Source organism: Helicoverpa armigera, chromosome 13 (genome assembly GCF_030705265.1).
Source record: "Helicoverpa armigera isolate CAAS_96S chromosome 13, ASM3070526v1, whole genome shotgun sequence".
NCBI lineage: Eukaryota > Metazoa > Arthropoda > Insecta > Lepidoptera > Noctuidae > Helicoverpa > Helicoverpa armigera.
In genome coordinates this window covers 8513182-8537679 of record NC_087132.1, presented here as the reverse complement: position 1 = coordinate 8537679, position 24498 = coordinate 8513182, and the positions used below count along the sequence as shown (strand labels likewise).

General features: G+C 37.0%; 1 protein-coding gene across 5 annotated transcripts in view; it reads left to right on the top strand.

The window, feature by feature from the left end:
- Nucleotides 1-13626, top strand: part of Cad86c (Cadherin 86C) — a 103354-nt gene extending 89728 nt beyond the window's left edge. The window contains exons 6-15 of one of the 5 annotated variants that reach the window (XM_049840382.2): nucleotides 1168-1293; nucleotides 2962-3226; nucleotides 7327-7519; nucleotides 7911-8154; nucleotides 8239-8824; nucleotides 8919-9270; nucleotides 9356-9551; nucleotides 9641-9771; nucleotides 10244-10570; nucleotides 10653-13626. In XM_049840382.2, coding sequence (XP_049696339.2) covers nucleotides 1168-1293; nucleotides 2962-3226; nucleotides 7327-7519; nucleotides 7911-8154; nucleotides 8239-8824; nucleotides 8919-9270; nucleotides 9356-9551; nucleotides 9641-9771; nucleotides 10244-10570; nucleotides 10653-13110 — 4878 coding nt within the window. In that variant the 3' untranslated portion in view covers nucleotides 13111-13626. Of the gene's footprint in view, nucleotides 1-1167; nucleotides 1294-2961; nucleotides 3227-7326; nucleotides 7520-7910; nucleotides 8155-8238; nucleotides 8825-8918; nucleotides 9271-9355; nucleotides 9552-9640; nucleotides 9772-9914; nucleotides 9968-10243; nucleotides 10571-10652 lie in introns of those variants that run through there. The other 4 variants (XM_049840385.2, XM_049840386.2, XM_049840384.2 and 1 more) reach the window with 4 other exon arrangements.
- The last annotated feature ends 10872 nt before the right edge of the window (nucleotides 13627-24498 follow it).

Here is a 24498-nt window from a genome sequence, read left to right as displayed (position 1 = left end):
TCGCGATAGAAGCGATGATTAGGGGTTAGCTAATGATATTTTACGCCTGCGTCGTGTTTGACACGCATTTCGCCGTAACCACATAATGAAGTTTCGCTTGCTCAGTAATAGGGATCATTTTCACGGTGTTATGGCTGACGCGGGATACGCCTTCGCGAAACTCATTTGCTGTTTATGCGGTCGGACCCTCACGTTACGTATACGGAATAGGAAAGATCTAACTCCAATTTTAAAAGGCAATGAATTCAAAAAATACATTTAGAAGTTAAGAAACGGTAAAATGTTACGTAAATTATTTCCTTTTCAACTGACTCGACAATGTGATGTTCGTGCGAAATAATCTAATTCACGTTACAATAATTGCGAACATTGTAGAGTACCATTACAAAATGATAATTGTAACAACAAAACGCGTTGAAAGCACAAAAAGATAATAAGGCGAAAGCTTTAATTCGCTCAATTTAAAGTGTTCTTGGTACAATTCGTGCCTCATTTTTGTTACAGTTACAGATGTATTCAAGCCAAACTGATGGTTATGGTACTCGATAAAGTTAAACTAGTTGCTATGAATACGTTATTTCGCGAATGAGATTACATTAGGCCTCTGCTTAATACATGTAGTGTGGTTCGTTTTCGCGAGGGTCCATCAGTCGGGATGCAATTATAGGGCATTAAGAGCAAAGCGTGTTAAAATTCTCACAGGCCAGAGAATGGCTAGCACCCGACTCGAGGTCGTTTTATAGGCTTAAATGCTATAATAATGGAGATCGTGTCCTTACATGTAGTGTAATTTTAGAATGTCGGTTGTGGGCTGGGTAACATCCAACTGGGTATGCCTAAGTGAATTTACTGTATCGGTCCAGAGCCCTATTTCGATAATGAGTACATAGTCTTCGCTAAGTAAGTGGAGGGAAATAATTTCGTTGCAAAAGGATCTCACATTTGCTATGAAAAATAAACGTTTCAAGAAATCGGCTCGAATTTCATCGTGAGGTCGTCGACCGCATCAAATTTAATGGAAGCTCAAATTACGGTGTCAACATTATATCACATCAATTAAAACGTAATTGGTACTTAAATATTTACGTTACTTTACGACGTCAACGATACTTTATAACTTAATTATTAACCTAAATCGCTTTTCCTAATTAACATTTTTGTTCGCAGGGATCTCCTCTCTTCGCGATCCGACAGCGGCGGGTATCAGCCGAAAATACTGAAGGGACCATATTCCTGGTGGGGCCACTAGACTTCGAGGCCCAATCTATGTACCATTTGACACTACTGGCCGTGGTAAGGAACTAGTTTAATCAAATGAACCTTATTTCCCTAATTAGGGTTAATTATTCTGAGTTCCTTCACTAGATCAAGCGCGCAATCTGGTACATGGACTAATGATCAGAATTTAAACTGTAATTAATTATGGCAAAACAAGTGCGATGGATTTCGTGGCTTGTCGAGATTCCGACTGATGTATGTTGGTACGCTTGATATATGTACTAATTTGGGTTTGTGTCTTGTGCTTTGACCTCCCAATGCATTCTTAGTCTGCCAATACAAATACAATTTTTAATTCTCTTTCATTGCAAGTACCAAAGGATGCGCAATTAAGTCGCAGCTGTTTAAAAAATCTGGATTTCATATTGGAAACAGAACAAGGATTAAGTGCACCACAATAATTAAATTTTATAGCCAATAATAAATGTTTCATGAATCCTAATTCGCTATTATTCGCAATCCTCTTAAATATTCATACGGAGTCTCTTATGCGACGTTATTACACCATTTAAGTTTCAATTCTTGCATAACAATAGATCTCATAAAGATCGATAATTAAGGATGTATAAAATTATACAATAGGAACCAAGGAAGTGCCTTTTCTTGAAGGGGGTTCTAATCTGTATGCTTGATTCATCATCAGTCATTCGGTCATTAACTAGGAATAGTATAGTGGGCACGTGCCAAAGTCATAATATCTTGTACCACACGTACAAATATTTGCTTAATAATAGCGACTAATTAACATCTTAATTTTTGCCACTAAAAATCTATTTAGAAAATAATATAATTTCTCTTAACCGCAATTTTTGTCTGAAGTAACTGAAGTTTTCTTAAATTACCAAAAATAACATGAAATATAATAATCAAAGCTAAAAATTAACCAGAATTCGTAAATGCCAAAATCTCAAGAAATAAATTAATCTGGAATTTCAATATTCGTTTCTTCGAAAACATCAAAATACAGGAATAGATCAAAAATTAAGATAGGCAGAAGTAGAAAGGCACTTAACCTTCAGAAGCCGTTAGGACCCTTTTCAAATAAAACCTCCTTAAACGCATTGACGATTTTATTAACCCTTTTCGAACATAAGGCTGCGTGGGAGTGCGCACATTCTATCGATTAAGAGTCGGCCTATAAAATAATACAAACACACAGTCCTCTTTGCAGTGTGGTCGTGGTCTAAGAATAGAACCTATGGACCCCGTGGGTGTTCCTCGAGAGGATTAGAGGATTTATAATAGGATGATAAACAGTTGATAAGCTGCACTTAGGCTTGTATACTGCCAATATTGAGAACTTCATACGCGATTGGATGATGATTTCTTTGTAGTCGTAAAATGAATTCTGCTTTAGGATGTGGAATAGGTATTTCTTAGTAGTGTAAAAGTGTTTTATAGATGTAGTATAAAACAGTTGAATGCTATTCGACCGTTGCATTGCAGGATCTGGGCTTAGTCCGTCTAGTTTTATGTACAATTAAACAATACCTTTGAAAATACTTTTTTTTCTTTATGGCAATCTGCCGCAATTAACGGCAATTTCTACCAGACTCGCTTAGCTAGTAACGACTCATCTTATTCTTTCTTTATGTCTTAAAGAAATGTACCCATATGTCACTATGTCGTCTTTTGTGTCATGTAGTTTCCAAAGAGGTTCTTATTTATTTCATCTGCTTCCAGGATCCCTTCATAGAAATAGGCAAGGATACACGCAACATAGCCGGTTTAGAAGTCGTGGTGGTCGTCCAAGATGTTCAGGACATGCCTCCAGTGTTCACTGCTGCTCCGCCCATCACCCATCTGCCGAGGCAGGTGGCTCCGGGAGACATGGTGGTGAGGGTGAGAGCAGAAGATGGAGATAAGGGGGCGCCGAGGCAGATCAGATACGGACTGGTGTCAGAAGGGAATCCTTTTACACCGTTCTTCAACATCAATGAAACATCGGGTGAGTTTCTTACTTTTAGTATTGGATGGTCATATATCTTTAGAAATAATACATTTGCATAGAATTTAAAATCAAATTAAAAAGTATAAGTATATGTTCTCCTCTATCACTACAACACACAGTTTTTTCCATTTCCTTGATACTGTACTCGGTAAACCATTCTTATCTGAATGAGATAACTTACGTGTCTTTCTTTACGTAACTTTAAAATCTCTCCTATATTTCATAATTAGAGTACGACACAATGGGCACTTTAAAAGCCTATAAAGTAAATATGATCATATTTTAAAATATACACTATTAAAACACGAACACTCATTTACATAAACTCATTTTGTATCCGATTCTCATAAACAGCGCACTAAAAGCTTTTTTAATTAATTAATAAAATCTTGAAGGTTTCCGGCGTTTTATCCGAAAACCTTTTAACAATGGACCTCAAAGATATCCCAGTTTAACCAGTAATTGTACGTAAATACTTTATTTTTGGATTAATTACTCAATGTTAGATTAAAACCAGAATGAGGGTTGAATTCACTTTGCGGGACTCTAAAATGCTGCATTTACCCTTACGTTAATTTTATACAAAGAACATTTAAGTGCTATGGGTCAGCGGCATTTTAATGGCTAGCATGTTTTGCGAGCGGCTTTGGTTGTATATATTTCTTCATAATTCATGATTAACTTGTAGAATTGCTACAAGATACACTCGGCACTAATTTTGTTTCTACATATATATGTATTATCCTATGGGAAATCAAATCATTATTATGTTCGATTTCCAACTTTACACATCAATTCAAGACATTTCGCGCACTGTTAAAGGAACAAATGCTATCTGTTAAGCGTGGCCTGGTATTTTTATGTTCTAAAACTGGACTATAAACTGAGAATTTATCAGCTCAACTTTAGCACTAACTTAACCGTTTGCCGGAGGTCGTAAAAGAAGTCTAGCAGCCTGTAATGTAACCCACTTCAGCTAAACATTTTGATAATGTTGCTAGCTTAGTTTCTCAGTATTCTAGAAGTATGTTTATGCAGACACTACTAGGTCAGAGAAGTTTTTCATAGGTTTTTTTTCACTTTGATAAGATCGGTACGTCCGTCGAGCGTCCGGCTTCCGTGGGATATCCTACTTCCTTATCGCTGGTCGACACCACCCCTTATGGCCCAGTTGCTATATATATATACACAAGTACCACTGCCCGCAACCTTGCGTGTCCCACTTTACTTTTATAACACTATCAGATTTAGTTTGCAGTCATTTTCCACCAAACTTCCATTTTATGGCATCAAATTTAATGGCCAAAGTTTGTTTGTTAAGTGTAACAATTAACGTGTAGACAAAAGGGTTCGTTATTAGTTTGATTTTAAATTAAATGCAGTGTTTGCTATTTGTTTTATGTTTGGTAATATTGGTTTGTTATGTCTGGAAATATTTATGCCCCCTATACCTTTATTTGATATACATTCAACGCGTTTAGATGCCTGAAAGCTACTTAGCATAAACATTATGCCACCGCATTGTCGCAAGCAGTCACAGTAACTATTCTAGAACAAACTTTGCTCCAACTTTCAACGTACAAGAATCTAAAGTTGAACTTTACATCTAAATTCCCTTAACAATGCCATAAGTTGATGTTGAGTGCGTGGCGGTGGTAGCTCTGACAACACTTAACAATGCGTATTTGTTTGCTAACAAAACTACAAACACGACGGACTTCGAAAACGCTAACAGGGCTTTTAATGCAACCTTGCATTCTGCTGAACAAGCACATAATGGCTCATTAGACCTTACCGGTCGCGCTCTCGCCTCGCCATCCATTGTTTGTAAAGCTGCCCTACCTTACTTCATAATAAAGGCACTTCCTTTGAATAGCGTCCCCGTACCTACGTAGTAGCTGACAATACAATCCCGACTTGCTCTGACATTATCAGCTCGATAAATGCTCGCCTCCGCAAACTTGCCCCTTAAGAACCGTTAAAACTTATCGAGGTATCGGAAGACCTGTCGCACTTGTGAATTTGTCGCATTAATCAGACCACACCTTATGAACGTGTGAATGGGTATCAAGATTCAATTTGGTTGGAGCTATTCCGAAGTTAGTGTGAGGACGTATTACGAGTCGGGTGCTTGGTACATACGAATGGTTGTATTGTGAACACCCGCCTATAAAGTTTATTGTGATTCCGGTATAAAAAGAAGGTGGTATATTTTTGGCCTCATTTCAATATTCGTGCTCGCTGTTATTAGACCTTGTTGTGTTCACTGTTTTTTGAATTAAATAGGTATCTGGGGAATCATTTAATCATTAAAAATACAGTTGAAAGCTTTTCTACTTGATAGTAATTACTACATATTTCTCAACGTCGTATTTAATTTTCTAGTAACGATTACTATCCACAGGATTCCGCTAGACGATTACATTCTTAATGTTTTCATTTTTAACTACAATAATTGCCAGTAAGGAATTACCTGCAGAAGTCTCCTAGTAATTAAATTAATCCCAGTACAATGAATGAATAATGTTCGAGCTTAAAGGTTAAGCTTTGCTATTAAGTAGGAGATAGAAATGAATAAAAGAGGCGATCAATTCTGTTCATTAGTTAAGCCATCGGTCCAGCGTTAATACCGCGTTGGTGTAAAATAAGTGAGCTTTTCCATATAAATGCGACGATGTGAAGTTAATGCGCATTTAACCTTAAACACTTTACATTTAATTATTGTTTTTGTATTTTTAACCCACGATCGTTTACAGAAACGTTTTGGAGCAATTATTTCCTATATTATAATACATTAATATGTCTCAGATTTAGTTCTTATTTTATTAACTTATATAATACTTTAAAAGTGATGTATAAAAATAAACCTTAATCAATACCGACTAACGCAAAATAAAAACACTTTTCTTCAAAATAAAAACTTGAACCATTGCGCTACCGCCTGCAACAAAACGAAACGATATTAGGTACGATTCAAAAAGTGTCTTTTTACGACTTGCTTTCGAACTTGACGAAGTTACAAACCACTTCCTTCTGAAGAGGAAAGATCAAAACAGACCCGAACTAATTTATACCTTAGCAATAATTTATTCGTCCCATTCATGTCTAGCTAGTAAATAATTAATGAGCCCCTCATTTGCCTTGTCACCGCCGACAGATGACGATCTCGGGAGGTTCATATCAAGAGTGGATGCACCACTTTTGTATGCTAATCGGCATTCACGACTTTTTTCTCAAACACCTACTTGGCATAATTAAACCGTCCCAAAGTACCAGGCTGTTATGAATAGAAGCATGTTCTTGCACGTCCAAATTATTATGTCCATATTAATTAATTTCATACATGTTTTTTTTTCGACAAAGATGGTAAATGTTTGTAGTTGTTCGGCTGTTTGAAACTCGTTTAATAAATAATGGAACTTGCTAAAGAATTTCATTATAAGGGGACGCTTGAACGTTTGGGTAACTGACGTATAAAATGTTCAGGGGTTTATTGTTTTTCTTTCACATACCAGGGAGTATGTTTTCATGGCCTCCTCTTTTGTTTATATTGATTTACATTTTTGTCGTAACTTTGCTTTTAGAACAGCAAATTAAATTCGGAAGAGGAAGACTTTAAAGGAATACAGAGAGAGCCAGTTGCTATTTTTATAAACAAAAAATAGCGAAGTACTTACTACTTAATGCAACTGAACAATAGTGCTGTTAATTCATATTACTAACTTAAATAGGAATTATTCAAATCTTCATTACGTCTATTATGAGAACGGCACGATGCGCCATCTGTGAGCGAAATACAGAATTATAAATAAGTATTTCGTTCAGTGAGTAGGGACGTAGGGAAAAAAGGGCGGGATCAGCCTCCACTTTCTCGCTAAGACGGGATTACAGGTTTGTCGTGTAGATGGCGTTATATCATCTCCCGTTAACACATGGTAGAAACATTTTAATAGCAAAAAGTTGTTCTCAAAAACAAACGAGAACTTTAATTAGGGGTATATGGTCCTACTATTAATTAAGCATTTACTTTAGGTTTCTTTTTTACTTGTATGATTATATTTCTGAGCAATGAACGATTTCTTTGACCATTATTTCAGGTGAGGTAACCCTAGAGCGTCCTATCGAGGAGATAGCAGCGATCTCCCATGCTGGCGCTCCTATCCTCCTAACGGTAGTTGCTGAGGAGGTTCGACTGTCGCGAGAGGAGCCCGAAGCGATGTCCTCGACTGTACAGCTTGCGTTCATACTGCCCGAACGAGAGAACTCACCGCCGTACTTTGAGAATCAGTTGTAAGTATTCAAAATTCTATCTAATAGGTACTTCTATGAAGTATGAAAAGTCTGTCTGCTGATGATCCATATTTTATGCTTGGCCCATTTTCACCAACAAATACTTAAATTAAGGGATCCCCTAAGAGCATTTACGGAACACTTAATAAGAATTTCGTTTTCACCAAAGTTTAGGTATCCCTTATCCATAGTCATTTATGTCAAAATTGGGAGAGCCCTTATTCTAAGTGGCACTTAGATTAAGAGATTGTTGGTGAAAATGGGCATTAGAGCACGAAAGTGACTAGTGAAGCCTTTTGATTACATTTTTTTTATATTTAAACCTCGTGTAAATTACTTACCTACACTGTGTTATAAATTCAAGACTAAAGTATCCAGTATACTTTTCCAGCTACATTACTTACTTAGACGAGAACGCTCCTCAAGGCACAGCGCTGATGTTCAGCGATCCCTACATACCGCAAGTGAACGACAACGACGCTGGCAAGAATGGCGTGTTCTCTCTCTCGTTGGTCGGCAACAATGGAACTTTCGAGATCTCGCCCACTGTCGCTGAGAGACACGCCCAGTTCATCATCAAAGTGCGGGACAATACCATGCTCGATTTTGAAGCTAGAAAGTCTGTTGTGTTTCAGGTACATGCATTATACAAGTATTATTAGCATTTAAATTCTTAATAAGCTCTCGATATGTTCTAACAATCATATTGTGCATTTCAGATTTTAGCTCAAGAGCTTGGCCCAGCAACGAATCTGTCAGTGACAGCGAATGTGACAGTCTATCTAAACGACGTCAACGATAACCCGCCAATCTTCCTGGCGCAATCATATGACGTGGAACTGCCAGAAAACGTAACCGCCGGCACCAAGGTCGTACAAGTCGCAGCAGACGACGTAGACACTGGTGCATTCGGCAAAGTACAGTTCACTGCCATATTAGGATACCTCAACACGTCCCTCAACTTGGACCCTATATCGGGTGTCATAACAGTCGCCACAAATAATCACGGCTTCGACCGTGAAGCGATGCCAGATCTGCATTTCTTAGTAGAGGCTAGAGATAATGATGGAGTAGGTTTAAGAGTAACAGTGCCATTAATTATTAAGTTACTAGATGTAAATGATAATCCACCAGAGTTTGAAAGATCGCTTTACGAGTTTGTGCTGTCGCCGAGTCTGAATAATTTCACATCGGCAGCATTCGTGCAGGCAGTTGACAGAGATTCCGAACCACCAAATAATATAGTCAGATATGAAATAATACAGGGAAATGGAGATGGAAAATTCGCTATAAATGAAGATACAGGTAATTATCCAAGTCATTTCTTACCATCACACATTTGCGTAGGTACTAGAAAACTTGACAATCCATGAACTTAATACAAATGTTATTTTTTCAGGTGAACTGTATCTTCTAGAAGCGCTAAAAAGAACAAAGAAACAAAACGTTCACAGACGAAGACGTCAATCCAATGATCAAGAGGAAAGCGAAGTATTTGTGCTAACAATAAGAGCTTACGATCTAGGAGTTCCTAGATTATCCTCTACAACAATAGCGAAAGTATATCCTCCAGAGAGTAAGACTAGGACAATGTCTTTCATAGTTCCTGGAGCTAACCCTGATAAGAAGAAACTAGAAGAAGTTCTTAGTACACTCTCTGGAGGAAAAGTAACTATTATTGATATTAAGCCATACAGAGGCAGTGATAATACTGCAACAGATTTAAACGGTCAGGAATCTAGTCAAGAAAAGTGAGTATTGATTTAACTTTTAGCTAAACCTAAGAAAGTATTTCAATTAAAGTTCCGTAAAACATAAATAAATTGCCTTTTTCAGGAGTGAAGTTATCGCTGTGGTGCGGATGTCTGGAAACACAGCCATAAATGTAGCCAAGCTCCAAGAGCAACTGGCAAAGAATGTGACAATCTACACGACAGGCACTAACTCGGGTGGCGTCATCAATACTGGGACAGGATCAGGATCAAATTCAGGAAAATCTGATCATGCGTCTACAGCCGACGGTAGTGATTCTGTAAGTATATCAACACTTTCTTCATTTCGGGATTAGGATTCTCCTTATTTTTATGGAACCTTCATAATGTATTGTTTTGCATTTTTCAGGGTCTCTACAGAGCAGAAAGTCGACTATTATTCTGGCTACTAATACTGCTGGCGATATTAGTAGCCCTAGTACTGTTACTCCTTATATGCTGCTGCATATGCGAAGGATGTCCACTTTATATGCCTCCTAGGTAAATTTCAATTCTTATGTTTTGTTATTGGCTTTACTATTCACACAATTGCTATATTTTAACACATCTATCCTTATCAGGCACCCTACTAATGTTTTAATATTTTTTTCTACTAATATTTCCTTTTTTTTTCTTATTAACAGACTGAAATGCACCAACTAATGCAAGTCCCCACAACAGCTTAACACTTTTGTAGGTAAATATTTGTTTTCATTTACAAAGCACCATTTATTTTCTTTTAAGTTCCTCAATCTCACCTAAAAAATGATGCTTAATCTAGGATCTTAATGTGAAAGACAGCTTTTTGAGATATAATATCCTAAAAGCGACAAAACACAAACATTGCATGATACCTAACTGGGAATGTGTTTGAATGTATTCCACAAGATAACATGCACCACATAATTCTTATACTAATTAAGTGTTGATAACAGAACAGATAGGTACATAGATATCCATTAATAAATTCTAGGAAAAGAGTGATACGTGTCAACTCCACAGAGGACGACGTGCATTTAGTGGTGCGCGACAAGGGACTTGGGAGGGAAAACAAGTCGACGCAAAATATAGAAAATAAGTCAATACAAGCTAATGAGTGGAGGAGGCGCGAGGCATGGAGTGCTGAACAGGCAGACTTGAGGACGAAACCAACGCAGTGGAAGTTCAATAAGAGAAACCACAGATCCAATAAAGAGCCATCTAAACCAGCTTCAACGCCGGGAGATATTCATCAAGAGTTCGTACATACAGCAGCTGACAATGATTACAGATATAACGATAATCGGCAATCATTTCGCAGGTAATTTGAAGTTTTTTTAAATACTTTATATGAGTTATTATATTCAATATACCTAAGGTTAAATATATTTTCCTTGTTGCAGGGATGGACCCAACATTATTTACACAAAAGAAATGCAACTACAAGAAGCATTTGCGAACAAACATAAAGAGTATATCGAAGACTTAGAAAACGGTTACGATAGAATCGCAACACTACATTACCAACGTAGGGAACAAGACAACGATTCGATACGTAGACATGAAATAGATAGGGGCTCCGAAGTCGGGGTCTTCCTCAAGTCTGATGAAGACAAAAATTTACATGACAAGACTGATAGCAAAACTAAACACGAATATTCTGAAAAAGTGCGCGCCCCATCTATTCACGGCAGGGATCAATATTTTATAAAAGAAGGAAATACAGAAATTTTAAGATTAGTGACTAGAGGTAAGAATGAAGAAGAGCGCTATGTAAATCTTCCTGCTCAACAACAAAGACCTGTCACACTTATACCGCATACACAATACGTTGTAGTAGATAGTGGGAAAAATCTATTAATGGAACGATTTATAAGAGAACAAGGTGAAGAAGCTAAAAATATTAGAGAGAGAATGAGCAAAGTAACTGATTTAGATAACATTTCGAATGGTAAAGATGCTAAAAGCTACGGACAAAGATCACAAGTAGGTAGTGAAGGGCAAAATCAATTTCATGAGTACACTAACCTTCACCCTGAAGTACCAGGTACAGTACCTTTAAAAACAGATTACTTACAGTCAGCGCTATTAGAAATGCAAAACAAATCGACGATCCACCAAGAGCTACTAGAATCATCACTCAGAAAACAAAATGAGCTTTTACATCAAATACTCATAGAACGAGAAAGAATGTTACAAAACCAAGAAACTGCTTCTCAAGTTGAAAGTAAACTTGAAACTCAGAGTCTACCTGGCCATTCTGTGATGGCAACTCAAACCGAATGTCACATTGGTACACAAACTGAGCCACAGCTCATGAAGCCAACAAGAAGAAAAGCGAGAAGTGACAATGATTCGTACAGTGAAGATGAATCACAAATGGTTGTAGAGGATGAAACAAAAAAAGTAGCGTGGGTAAAAAAGAGAAAGCCTAAAAAGAAATTAAAACACAAAGATCCCCGACGAAGTATGAGAGTATACGATTTAAGTAGAAAAATAAAGACACCAATCCTCGAAGAAAGTGAAGTGTCTCCTTCCTTGGAAAGTGAAAAGCACATAAAAATAAGCAAAACCAACGAAAGGGAAGAACACATAAAAAATTACGGCGATATGACAAGAAGCACAGTAACTACATCAAAAAATGAAACCGTATCGTCTACTCAAATAAAAATATCTGACAGTGACAGAAAATCAAGATTAAGAAGAGACGTATTAATGGAGATTTCGGATTCTATCGACGATAAAGTGGAATCCGACATCAGCGACAGAAGATTAAGGCTTCAGAAACAATTTTCTGTTACAACCGATGATACACAACTCAAAAGCCCATTAGCTATCGAAAATGAAAGTAACGACAATAAAAGCAGAAGCAGTTCAGCTTCAAAAGACCATCGCAATTTAGTATTTTCAAGACAAGGTTCTTCCACAGAAGCACGGGAAATTGCAGCAGAACATTCATCAGCAAAGTCAAAATCATCAGACGTAGAGGCGCAGTCAACTAAATTAGATAGTCCAAGTAATCCAGAACCTAGTAAAAGAGTAAATGAAGCGAGTGAATCAACGAAATCGTCAGAAAGTGTTAAACCGACACAAAAAAGCTTACCACGCTATATGCAATGGTATGGGAAAAAGTCAGCAGCAGCAAAATCTACACCCGCTGAAAAAGTAGTACCGAGTAAACCAAAAAGATCATCGAAAACGAAAAACGATGATGATAAAGATGGCCGGTACGGTAAGATTATGAATAAAGACACTCAAGGCGATTCAGAGGTAAAAAAAAACTTCAAATCAAAAGAAAGTGAGTTTATTCATCCACGGATACTGAAAGAAGAAAAGGTTACTCCAGTTCCAGAAGGCCCCTTACCAGATGTTCATCCTTTACTGCAACATTCTGAACATAGATATGAACACCAATACGAAAACCAAAATCCTCTATGTTACATACAGCCTACGCACATACCTAAATATTTAGGCCAACAACCAATGCCGCGGAAACAAGCACCAGAACAACAGCCCATCTATGTAAATCAAGATGATGTTAAAGAACCTAAACAGGATATAGCAGAAAGTGCCTTAACCCACAGTATATCAATATCAACAAGCTACGAAGAAGATCGAAAGAATCCAGAAGTACATGTTTCTAAAATAAACATAGGAGGCGATAATATTCCCGACATAGCTCATAGAAGTGTCACGTCTAAGATAGATGATAATGATTCTGGTATAGCTATGAATACGTTGGTTCAACAGAATAACACGAAGAGGTTACCCATCACTGAAAAGAAAAGTGTGTTCACAATCGCATACGACGATGTTCAAACCAAACAACTTCGACCAGATAGTAGCTCCACTTCTTACTAAATCACTTTTATATTCGTGTCCGTCGATTGAGTGCCTTAAAATCATTGTGAATAAATTAGGATAGTCCCAAAATTAAAGACTCTTTCTTACTCTCCGTCCAATGTTGAAATCGTTAAATTATTTGATAAAACAAAATGAACTATTTTTACGCTGGAATATTGATATCTTTTTGGCTAATATCCAGATACTTAGAATAAATTATAATAAGCTAGTTTCGTTACTTGTACAGGATTTTAGCTAAAATGAATTCAAGTTCAGCTTTGTATAAGAAGTGTAACTTGATACAACTGCCTTTGTTTATTGACTGGTTTATTATATATAATTTTAGAATATTTTCCTATAATAATGTATATAGGCCACATGTTGAAAATATAATTAAGTAATATTTAAATTAATTGTAGCTTTAATAATATCTCTTTGTAAATATTATTTCTGTAATACCTTACAATGCATTCTGATACAGTGTGCAATTCTATATTTGTTATAAAATATAAAGTTATATATTACATATTAAACCGTGAGTATTATTTAATTTTTGTCGTTATTTTACCCTATTTTTGTCGAATCAAGCTTACCCCTTCATACCCAAAGACAACAAGCTATATAAATATGCTATGATTACAATGGCTATTTTGTACACTGCGCCAGGCAGTGGCTCCCGGTTGTCGTATCATTAAGCATCGATAACATGCATCAATTTTATAATTTAAACAATTTATCGTAACTCTGTCTGAAAAACTTAACAAACTACCCGAAGATTCATAATGCAGAAACTCGAGTACATCTACAAATGGTACGCGACTTTGTTAAGCGCCAGTTACCTACCTAATCAGATTCATCATCCTATGAGCCTTTTCCCAAACTATGTTGGGGTCGGCTTCCAGTCTAACCGGATTCAGCTGAGTACTAGTGCTTTACAAGAAGCGACTGCCTATCTGACCTCCTCAACCCAGTTACCCGGGCAACCCAATACCCCTTGGTTAGACTACCTACCTAATCAGATTACCAAAACTAAAATCTACCTACCTACTTACATATTGAGATTAACAGCAAGTAAATAATTTTACCAGAATAGTTAGTTATTCAACGCATGTAAGTATGCTCCAAGTAAATGTAGATGTCGCTAAGTTTCTAATAATTTAAAATCAACACACAAAAAAACAGATTAACAAATTGTTTTTTTTTCATCGAATACTGCCACCAATCCGTGCGATTTCAAAATTCTATCCAAACTCAGAACACAAACTAACCAATATAACAAGTTTTATAATCTATGGTTCATTTTAATTTCTGAACGAACCCAAGATACAGTTGATCCGCCCGTGTCGTTGATATTCGGAACGTTGGCTCTAATTTTACCAGGGCCACATAACCGCTCGGGAGTGTTGAAGGACAATGATCGTGTTTCTCGAATCTAAAATCAAGATGGCGCTGTTAGACAAACGTTGAACATTTTCGTTGATATTCGGAACGTTGGATCTAATTTTACCAGGGCTACATAACCGCTTAGGAGTATCGAAGGACAATGTTCGTGTTTCTCAGAATCAAAATGTAGATGGCGCTGTAAGCAAAACGACGGCTAATTTTCCCAGCAGCCATACTAGATGTCGCTATGCTCAACATTATTTTTATTAGGAGTTTGTTTGTGAACAAAGGTCTGAAAAATAGTTACAAATTCAACAAAAGATGGCATTGATGGCTAGACTTGTGGCAGAGTTGAATGAATTATGTTATTATAAAAAAAATTGTTCAGTGGTAAAGTTGTATCAAATTGCGAATTTTAAGATGATGTCAATGTCGAGTAGAGTGTAAACAATAATTCTGAATACAGTTGAGTATGTAAACAGTCTGAAGTGCTTCTTTAGCGGTGTCAACTAATTACCATTATAGCATAGGTACCTTAAAACCGAATCGTCAAACCAAATGGACGTATTATTTTATATGAACTTACTAAAACCGCATATTGTGTGTCATCTTTTGGGTAGACTTGACATTTTATAATTTTATTGTAAGTATTAGTTTAGTTTCTATTGTTTAGTATCTTCTTCTTCTTCTTTCTCCTGCCCTGTTCCCAAATATTACTTGGGGTCGGCGCAATATGTCATTTTCTTCCATTTTCCCCTGTCACTCGTCATACTGACACTCACTCCCTTCCTATTCATATCATCTTTCAGGCAATCCATCCATCTTTTCTTAGGTCTTCCTCTTCCTCTCCATCCATCTACATTCATACTTAGCACACACTTTGTTGCATGCGTATCATCCCTCCTCATTACATGTCCATACCACGACAATCTTCTACTTCTCATCTTTTCTGTAACTGGCGCTACTTTCAGACTTCCTCTAATGTAATCATTCCTCACTTTATCCATTCTTGTAACACCACACATCCATCTCAGCATTCTCATTTCTGTTACATGCACTCTCTTCTCGTCCCTCTTTTTCAATGCCCAACACTCCGATCCATACAGGACGACAGGTCTAATGACGGATTTGTAAATTTTGCCCTTCAGTTTGAGGGGCATCCGCGGGTCACAAATATAAGTATAAGTTTTGTAAATTTTATGTTAAGATTTAGGTAGTTGGTATTAGAAATAAGTAACTATGATATTACTATAGTGACACCTGTAAAATAGTTGTCGTGTGTTTGGTGGTGAAATAAATAAACAATTTTAACTCGCGACAAGACCACACCGCAGGCGTCACAAAAAGTCATTCTCTTCCCGAATTTTCAACTGTAGTTAACGACGTGAACTTAAATATTGTTTCATCAGAGTGCTGATTCCGAGTTTTGTAAGCTTACGCGCTCGATACGTAATTATAACTTGGCTGAAGTAAAGAGTCGTATGCTACATGACATGATTAAAATATAGCACGTTCATTCATTTTTCCGGATAATGACGTTTACTATTTCGCAAGTGAGCGCGTTTATAATACGACCAAATGCCGATGACAGCCTTTATGACATAAACATGTCAAAAATGTATACTACGTAATTAAGTTGTATGACAATTTACGCATCGAGAAAGTTAACTTGCAAAACTCGCACTAGGCACTCTGAACTGCGTTCAATCATTCGCGTGAGCAGTTCGTTCATTCAGCTCATTTGCACAGACGAGTCGCGCGGAAAATTATTTCTTTTCATATTCCCATTTTTCACGTCTTACTTACTAAAGTTTTCATAACTGGGGAGTTTGGGAGTTGACTGTTTATTCTTTCTTCTTTTTTGGTGTTTGGCTAATTTTTATTCCGAGTTTTGTTTAGTTTGTTCTGATTGAACAAACGTTTGTGTTGATTGGACTGTTTTAAAAAACTCGTTTTTTTCTCAATTTTCAATATTTTTCCCGTATGACAGACAGGCCTTTGAATATTGACCCTTGAACCTTAGAGTACATACTTACCTTATAAAAAGAAAAGTCAGACAGGTTCAGAAATACAAGTAGGATAGGCATTACCATTTCCCTCAAAACATTAAATATTATAACAAACCTTAGCGCCCATCCGATGAACTTGTTTAATTTAGTAATAATAAAACAGAACCGCAACTTTTATTAAGAAAGTACTAGGGCGACAGAAACAGACATGAGGTATGGAAATTACGTCTCCCCGCGGCAACTTGCTTTCACGGTCCACTGGGCTGATCATAATAAAAACTCGCGCCGTCGCTTTCACACAGAAGTTTGACCATAAATTCTGTGGTCGGTGCAGTAATCGCCTGGCGCTCGCCGACGGCGAAATTCTTACCGAACGACCCCAGGAACGGCACATCCACAGAAAATTCGAAGACATTCCAGCTCCATTTCAACTTACACTGCTGCTTTTGTTCTGAGATTTTGTTAGAAGGTGGGAAAAAAACCGCAATGTATTTCGAATCAAACTTGGAGCTACATTTTTTCAAACAGGTCCGAAATCCCCTACTTTTAATATAATAATAAATATCACCAGAATACACTACTTTTTGCAAAGTTTTTTTTCCGCTTTGTTTTCCCCTAGGGTGAGCCAAGACCATTAAAAAGGTTAGGGCGAGCGATATTTTATGTGATTTTAAGTGTGTAACGGTTCTAATGTCCGTTTTATTGCGATGTGAATTATTAAGGCATGGTAACTAGTGTCTTTTGACTCCGCAGAAACGAGAAATAGTCGATAGTCCATAGTTGCTACACCTTTGTTTTTGACGGTCAAAAATGTAAGGTGATAATGGTATTAAAAAGCCATATCGTAAAGCTTAAATATTAAATATACATCTAAGTAGTTTCCAATTAAAATTACAGACGTGAACACATGCACAAAGTTTTGAGTCACATTGTTTTTCAACCCCCCAAATCAGTTAAATCCATCAGCTTAGACATTTGAAACATAAGTTGAGGCTGATACCTCTCATTATCCTCAGCAGAGAGGGTTAACTTTGAAGTATCATTGCCATTTATAAATGGTCAAGTTCAACCCGCCGCCGTTCGCCCCAAATTAGAACTGATTGCTGTAACTGAATTATTAAATTGATGCCATTTGTTTCTCAGATATTTTAATAACGGGGAATTGTTTTGGGTTAAAACAATTTTGATTATTTATAAAATATTTTTTTTGCAGGAATTACTTAAAGACATTTTATGTGAAGGTGTGAAACGGTGTCTGTAAGTATTTTATACTGACATTTTGTATGTAAAAATAATAATAATTTTCATTGGAGGAATTTATGTAAACAACTTTTTTTTTCGTTATTCGAGCTATATAGGCACCTAACTACGAGTATGCGCCATCTTACAATAGAGGCGAAGGATAGAACCAAACAATCTCAAACAAGGTTTATACATACCAGCGTATTAATTAAAATGTTCTTTATTAATTTTTCCAATGAATCCCGAACGCACAACATTGACACTTATTGCTTTTCCCCAAATTTATCCAAGAAAACCAATTAATCACGTCGCCTCTGTCCAATAAATCCCCTTACGGACTTTAATTATTTTCTTATGATTTTAATTTTTGCTCTCCGTACGAACCCTCGGCCAAATCAAGGATTTGTGAACAACTGTCTCCACTCAAATTTTTTCGACTCCAGTTTGGACTTTTATTAATAAAGGAGGAAGACAATTAATACTACTTAAAATTTGTTTAAGCATTTCTAAACTTAATTAGAAAATCTTTTCCTTGTTACGGATAAATAAGTAGGAGTTTTGTACCTGCTGGCTTTGAATGGTGAAATATGGAACAATGTCTCAAAATGTCGTAATTCGATATAGTTCGGCCAATATTTAAGATCAATACCTAAACGTAAGCCGGTTTGTGACCCAACCTGACAACCAAATGCAATTTATGGTGTACCAAGGTACTCGAAACTAAGGTAACACTGAAACTCTACTGTATTTAGGAAATGCTAACTTTTTAATGTCAATAATACAATTTATATAGTATTTACTAGATATACTTAATTTGTACTAAAATGGAGGAAAAATGGACATCAAAAGGAAATACATATTTTACATAGCTTTTTGTGCATTCCGGGAATTAATGGCATTTAACAATCAGCCGACGGGCGATTATTTTCCCAATTGGTCCCAAAAACCGCGCAATTAAATGCCATTTGTCCACAACAAAGGAGCGGTCCTCTCACCCCCCTCTTTTCTTCCGAAATTAGTGATGACTTCAATAAAAATAATTCTTGTCTTTTAGGCAAATTGCATCGCGAAAAGTCCAAAAGCCTTTAATTAAGGGTCGCCCTTCGCCACCCCGTAAACAGCGACGCGGCCGTCACCTTTTATTTTTGTTAATTCTTGGGGCTCTTTCTTCGCCGCATAAGTTACTTCACCCCTTCCCGCCCGTGATTCTTTACGCCTTTTTGTCACCGTTTGAATTCTTTTGAAGAAACCCTTTCTTCCCATCTGCCACGCCCGTCAATATTAACTCCGGTACGACGAGTTAAACTTTTTAATATCCGTTAAATTTTGTTACACTCAGCGCGAATCCTTTTAAGGAGGTTAGGAAAAAAGTCTAATTTAAAAGTCGTGTAAGTAAATTCTGTGCCGGTTTTTTTTTGTTTCCTTCTGATTCTTGCATTCATGCATACTTATATTGTTTCGAAATTAAAGAACAATATCAAAAAAGACATCCCTCCAAACCGCAGAAGGCGATATTTCTTAAGATTCATTAAATTATTCACGAGGGAAAAGGAAAAAAATAATGCAAATGAGATCGGAATGTTTAAAAAAACTTGTTGGAAAACACGAGAGATCGTGACGGAGACTGGTGCGGTTGTAGGGACACGGACACGAATTTTTAATCCATTTCCCGCAGTCGATTAATATTCAGGGCCCGGCTGGTCTGGTTCATCTCCTTCTCCATTATTGCTTGGACGACACCGCCTTCGTGTCCTCTCTATACTTTCGCTTTGATTTCGTACAAGCTAATTACTTTCCTTTTGTGAGTGATTGCATTCCTAAGGAGGTTTGTTTATCGTCTTTGCTGATTATGCAGATGAGTCTTCGTATTTTTATTTTAACAACATCTTGCTACATTAATATTTACATAAGGAAATATTGAGGGATATAAGGAGCTACAATGTTGTTTCTACAATTGTCAAAGGACCCAACCGCTGCTAACCATAACATCGTGAGATTCACCAACGCCAATTACACAAACACATAATTCCTGCTTTGCATGTTCAGTTGGAGCAATATTGCCTTAATATATTCAATATCCGGGAAGATGATAATTTACCGACTCGGGTAGAATCCATTATGGATGTTTACTTGACCTGCGCTTAGTGCTTACTAAGACAACAGGGGTGACCGCTGCGTACTTATGCGAGCCTGGTAGAGTGGCTCTTCAAAAGTTTTCTCTGAATGATTAAAAGAAAATGGAAGTGGATTTAGTTTTGTTTTGAGTTTAGGGAGAAAATAGTATTTTTAGTTTTTTTTTTTGACAATAACAATAATTTAGGGTATTGACAGCATTTTGGCCCAATTCTTTTGAAAAATACATCCATTTTTAAATGAATAAATTCCAAAATTAAGGTTTGTTTTGTCATTTTTTGTTGGATCATACTTATTGAAAGAAAATCAGTAACCAAACAAAAGACGGTAGATAAACAATAAGAAGAAAAACAGAAAGGTGAATATCGAGATGCGGTGAATTTGAATTTGGAATTCAAATCCCGCGCGTTGACTTTGGCACCACACAGGAACTGTAGCTGCAACATGTACAGAGAAAAACAAATCTTACCACAACCTTACCATTTTTATGAATTCACCGTACTTATTACACCTATTGTTTTTGTTTCTCATATTATTTTTTTAAGAAGGGAAAGTGAACATATTTTGAATTTAAAACAAATTAATGGAACTTATAATTAGCCCGTCATATTCACTATTTGTTTTGTCAATAACGCAAAAAATCCAATGATTTGGTTGTTAGTTCAACTTTATGACTACACCGTCGAACCTTATCATCCTCGCATGAATAGACCAATTTTTTCTACGATCTCCTGTAATACGTTGATGCAGAAATATGTTTATGGCCTTACATGGAATATTTCGAGAGGAAAATCCGGGATAATCTATAAATATCGCCCTCGACACTTCGCCCCGTAGCAAATTCTAAAGTGACAATATTTCGTATTGTACCCGCGATGTGAAAAATGTATGCACACCCCGTGCCTCGCGAAGCAGTAATATATGGCGCGCGTGGGGAGTTATTAAAATTATAAACAAATAAAATTATTCAGTGTGCACCCCTTACGAAGTTATTCGTGGCCTGAATTCTACATGTGTGATGTTTATTGCATACAGAAGATGTATGGTTTACTCGCTTTGTAGGAAATGGATTATAGAAGATTACATAGAAGGTAATTTTTATTCTTCAATTTCATATACTGACCTCAACAGAACTCTCTACGGATTTAATGTTGACCATAATTTTTCCAAAACAAACCTTGATATTGTTTAATGGTGATGATGAAGAAACTCTTGAATCTGATCATTTTGATAAAAAAAAACTTCACAGCCATCCATCATTCTAAAATAATCTTTTGACGGGTTACACGAGAAAAAAAATACAATTTCCGTGTTGGAATATCTGGTGGAAGTTTTTCATCTATTGGCATATCGGTAACCCCGTTCCCTTTATTTTATATTAAAGCGATAAACATGTCGATTGGAGAGACACGCGTGGCTACCCTCCCTTCTCATCTGTAGGAGAAATCTGCGTAGACGTTCCTGTGAAGGTTAGAGTAGTAAGAATTTGTTTAAGAATATTATAGTCTTCATTGTTCTGAAAACATGAAGCCATTCTAAATTGGTCATCGTCTTCTTTTTTCGAACTCGATCAAAATATCAATAAGTGCATAGAAAGTATAGCGAAATAAACAATTACTCTTAGGTAATTTTGGATTTTAATATGTACTAAAATACTATGTAAATGTCTACTTATACGCACCAGTATAAATCTTCAAACTTCCATTCAATACCACATTTTTCAAATTGTACATCAAAACAAGCTCAACTTGCTAGAACACATCCAATCTTGATACATAAAACATTGATCGTCCCATTCCCAAATTCACCAGTATCAGATATTCCACGATAACATCAGCGGAATATGCAAGTCATGAGAAAACGCTTATCATGGGATTCGATAGCGGCTCCGACGGGGATGAATTATGGTGTAACATATTGCCGTGTGATCTGTGACTATTAGTTTTAGATGTCTGTGGGATGTTTTTGAAATTAGATGGGAGAAGTGCTAAGTCAGATAGATTGGCAGGGTTTATGTTGAATTTTAAACTGATCAATGATTTCGTATTGGCGACACAGATCGACGATATGATATATTTTTGATGATACCTACGGTATTTTTGGATATATTTTTTATGATCAACCCTGTTAGACCCTGTACTTATTGGCTTTACGTGAAACTACATGACAAAAATGTTTGCATACGTAACGTAAAAGACCACATTACCTATATCAAATCCACGAATATTATATCAAATGCCGATATATCTCTTTTCTTCAGTAATGTCTATTTCTCTTTTTGTGGTTTTCTCTCGAACAAATGTATTATTTTTCTCAAATGAACCAGTAGAAACTCTTCCCGTCTTCATCGAAAAGTAACTGCAAAAAACCTTCACCACCTCAAGTGCTGCATTTATATCTAACATCACCATCATCAATTATGTGGCGATTGACCACTCATCCCTAGGGTTGGCACTCCACGTGTTGTGCGCTGCAGATGGACGCTCCAACAATGCCGTTAAAAATGAACTCTGCCGATAACTGTCAGCCCTGATGAATCGCTCCGCTGCACCTTTGAAAGGGAAAGTAATCTGTAAGTGAGTTATTGGCACGTTTTCGTTTTCAATCAATCAGTGGCATTGCGATTGGCAATAGAGTTATCGTATTTAATGAAAATAAAGAACCATATTTTTGAGGCTTCTTGGAGTGCTAACCATTCCCAAAAATCTGTAGTAAAGGACAATATAAAGGTACGTAGAGCAATATTTTTGAAAACTGTCAAAATCACACAAAGTCACCTGTAACATACAAGTTAAATTAAATATCCACAATGAAACATTGTTACATGTAGCGGAAGGGTTTTACAACACCGTTATTAGCAATAACATAACACGTAGCATCGCTTCGGTATTTTCTTCAATAGCTGTAGGCCCATAAACCCACCGTGTTGAACAAGCGATTGTGTGAACAAGCGGCCGCCTGGGACGCCAAACTTCAGAAATTCCCCGTCGGCTTGTCGCGAGCAGAGTTTTACGGCCAAATTAATATGGCAAATTAATGCGTTCTGCTACCGTATAATTTTCGCGTATGGGAGGGTGTTTCTTGCGACGTCCCGGGTCCCGCACAAACCGACATATTGCGTCACAGGGGTATCTAACAGGGAATCGTATCATTTTTCCATATGGAAATGATGTAACGAGCGGTGCGCAAGACAACAGTGATATGCTAATTAAAGGAAAACACGCCAAACGTATTCTGTGTTTATTTTCGGTCGGCGACGAGACGTAGGAAACGGCGGCTTTTTTAATTGCTGAACAGGATCAAAAATAAAGTACAGAACTTCCTAATCTTTTTGTCTTCACTTACACTGTGGTTACTATGATTCACTCACTTCAAAACAAAATGACTACACTTTATGTTTCCAATTTCCTCAAACATGATGCTGCACATATAATCAGATGTGTTAAGCAATGATAATAAAGACCCATTTAATTACAGGAAAAGTTCATAAGTTGCAGTCGAAAGTACTCGGAGTGTATAAGGAAGAAGAGCATGTGAGTTTATGAGTGCGATTCGTCACGGCAATTGAGAACGTGGGAGGGTTTCTTGTCTCCTCTGTAATGAGAACACCTTGCAATAAGCGACGCAAGACAAGCAATAAAAAGGTGCACGTCGCACTTTACGTGTAATGTTGGCTTCCTTGTTAGGCATGAAGAAATCAACGTTGCTTATACAAAGATCTGCGACTTGATTAATATAACTCCTGACTAATGTTGTTTGCGCAAACAGAGACTAGCTACAGAACATTACGAATACACGGACGTCGACAATATCGAGAGCAAACAATTAGAGGCAAGTTAGGGAGATGGGGGGCGCCGATTAAGTTATACACATGCGGGTTAGAGGGTAACCTGACTCAGGAAGATTAAGATTCATCGAAAGGCCCTTACATGGAAGCAAACATTGTATTACGAACCGGTGTCTTGCCAATGTTTGCCGAAGGTAGCGGATGTTAATTTAGTATTCACCCTTGCGTTACGTGCCCAATATTAATATTTCGGTAAAAGCCAGAATGTCTCGAAAAGATTCATTTGGTAAGTGGAATGAAGGTGACACCGGGATTACGTTTTCTTGTGCGAACTAATTTGCGGGAACAAACTAGGGGAGGTGCCGGACGGCCGTTAATGGTCCCGGAACGCCTTTGGGCTGTCCACGGTACTTGACCGCCGCTTGGGGACTCCTCACACTATTGAAGTGCTAAGAGGGACATCAGTATACCCTTGGGCCTGTCATCTGAATAATTTAACGTCTTAATTGTGTTTGGTTTTTGTGGGAATAATGCGGATAATGCTGATGTGTTGTTTTCTTTATGGGGAGTATAAATGGAATTTGTTGTTCCGAGATAAAGTATGACTTATGTACATTATTTCTTTAATTTATTTTATCTACTTCTAGTTATATTCAAATGCAAGTCAATACCATGTTAGACTGAAACAAAACTATCATCGAGGAGCCTGTTTATGAGATCAGACGTTAAAATTGTTTACTAGTCACAACTTTCCAACCTAAAAGCTACACATACATACATCTTTGCTACACAAAACCACCCATCCCAACCTAAGTATGTTGAAATCCTCAAAAACGTAATAACTCAAGGGCA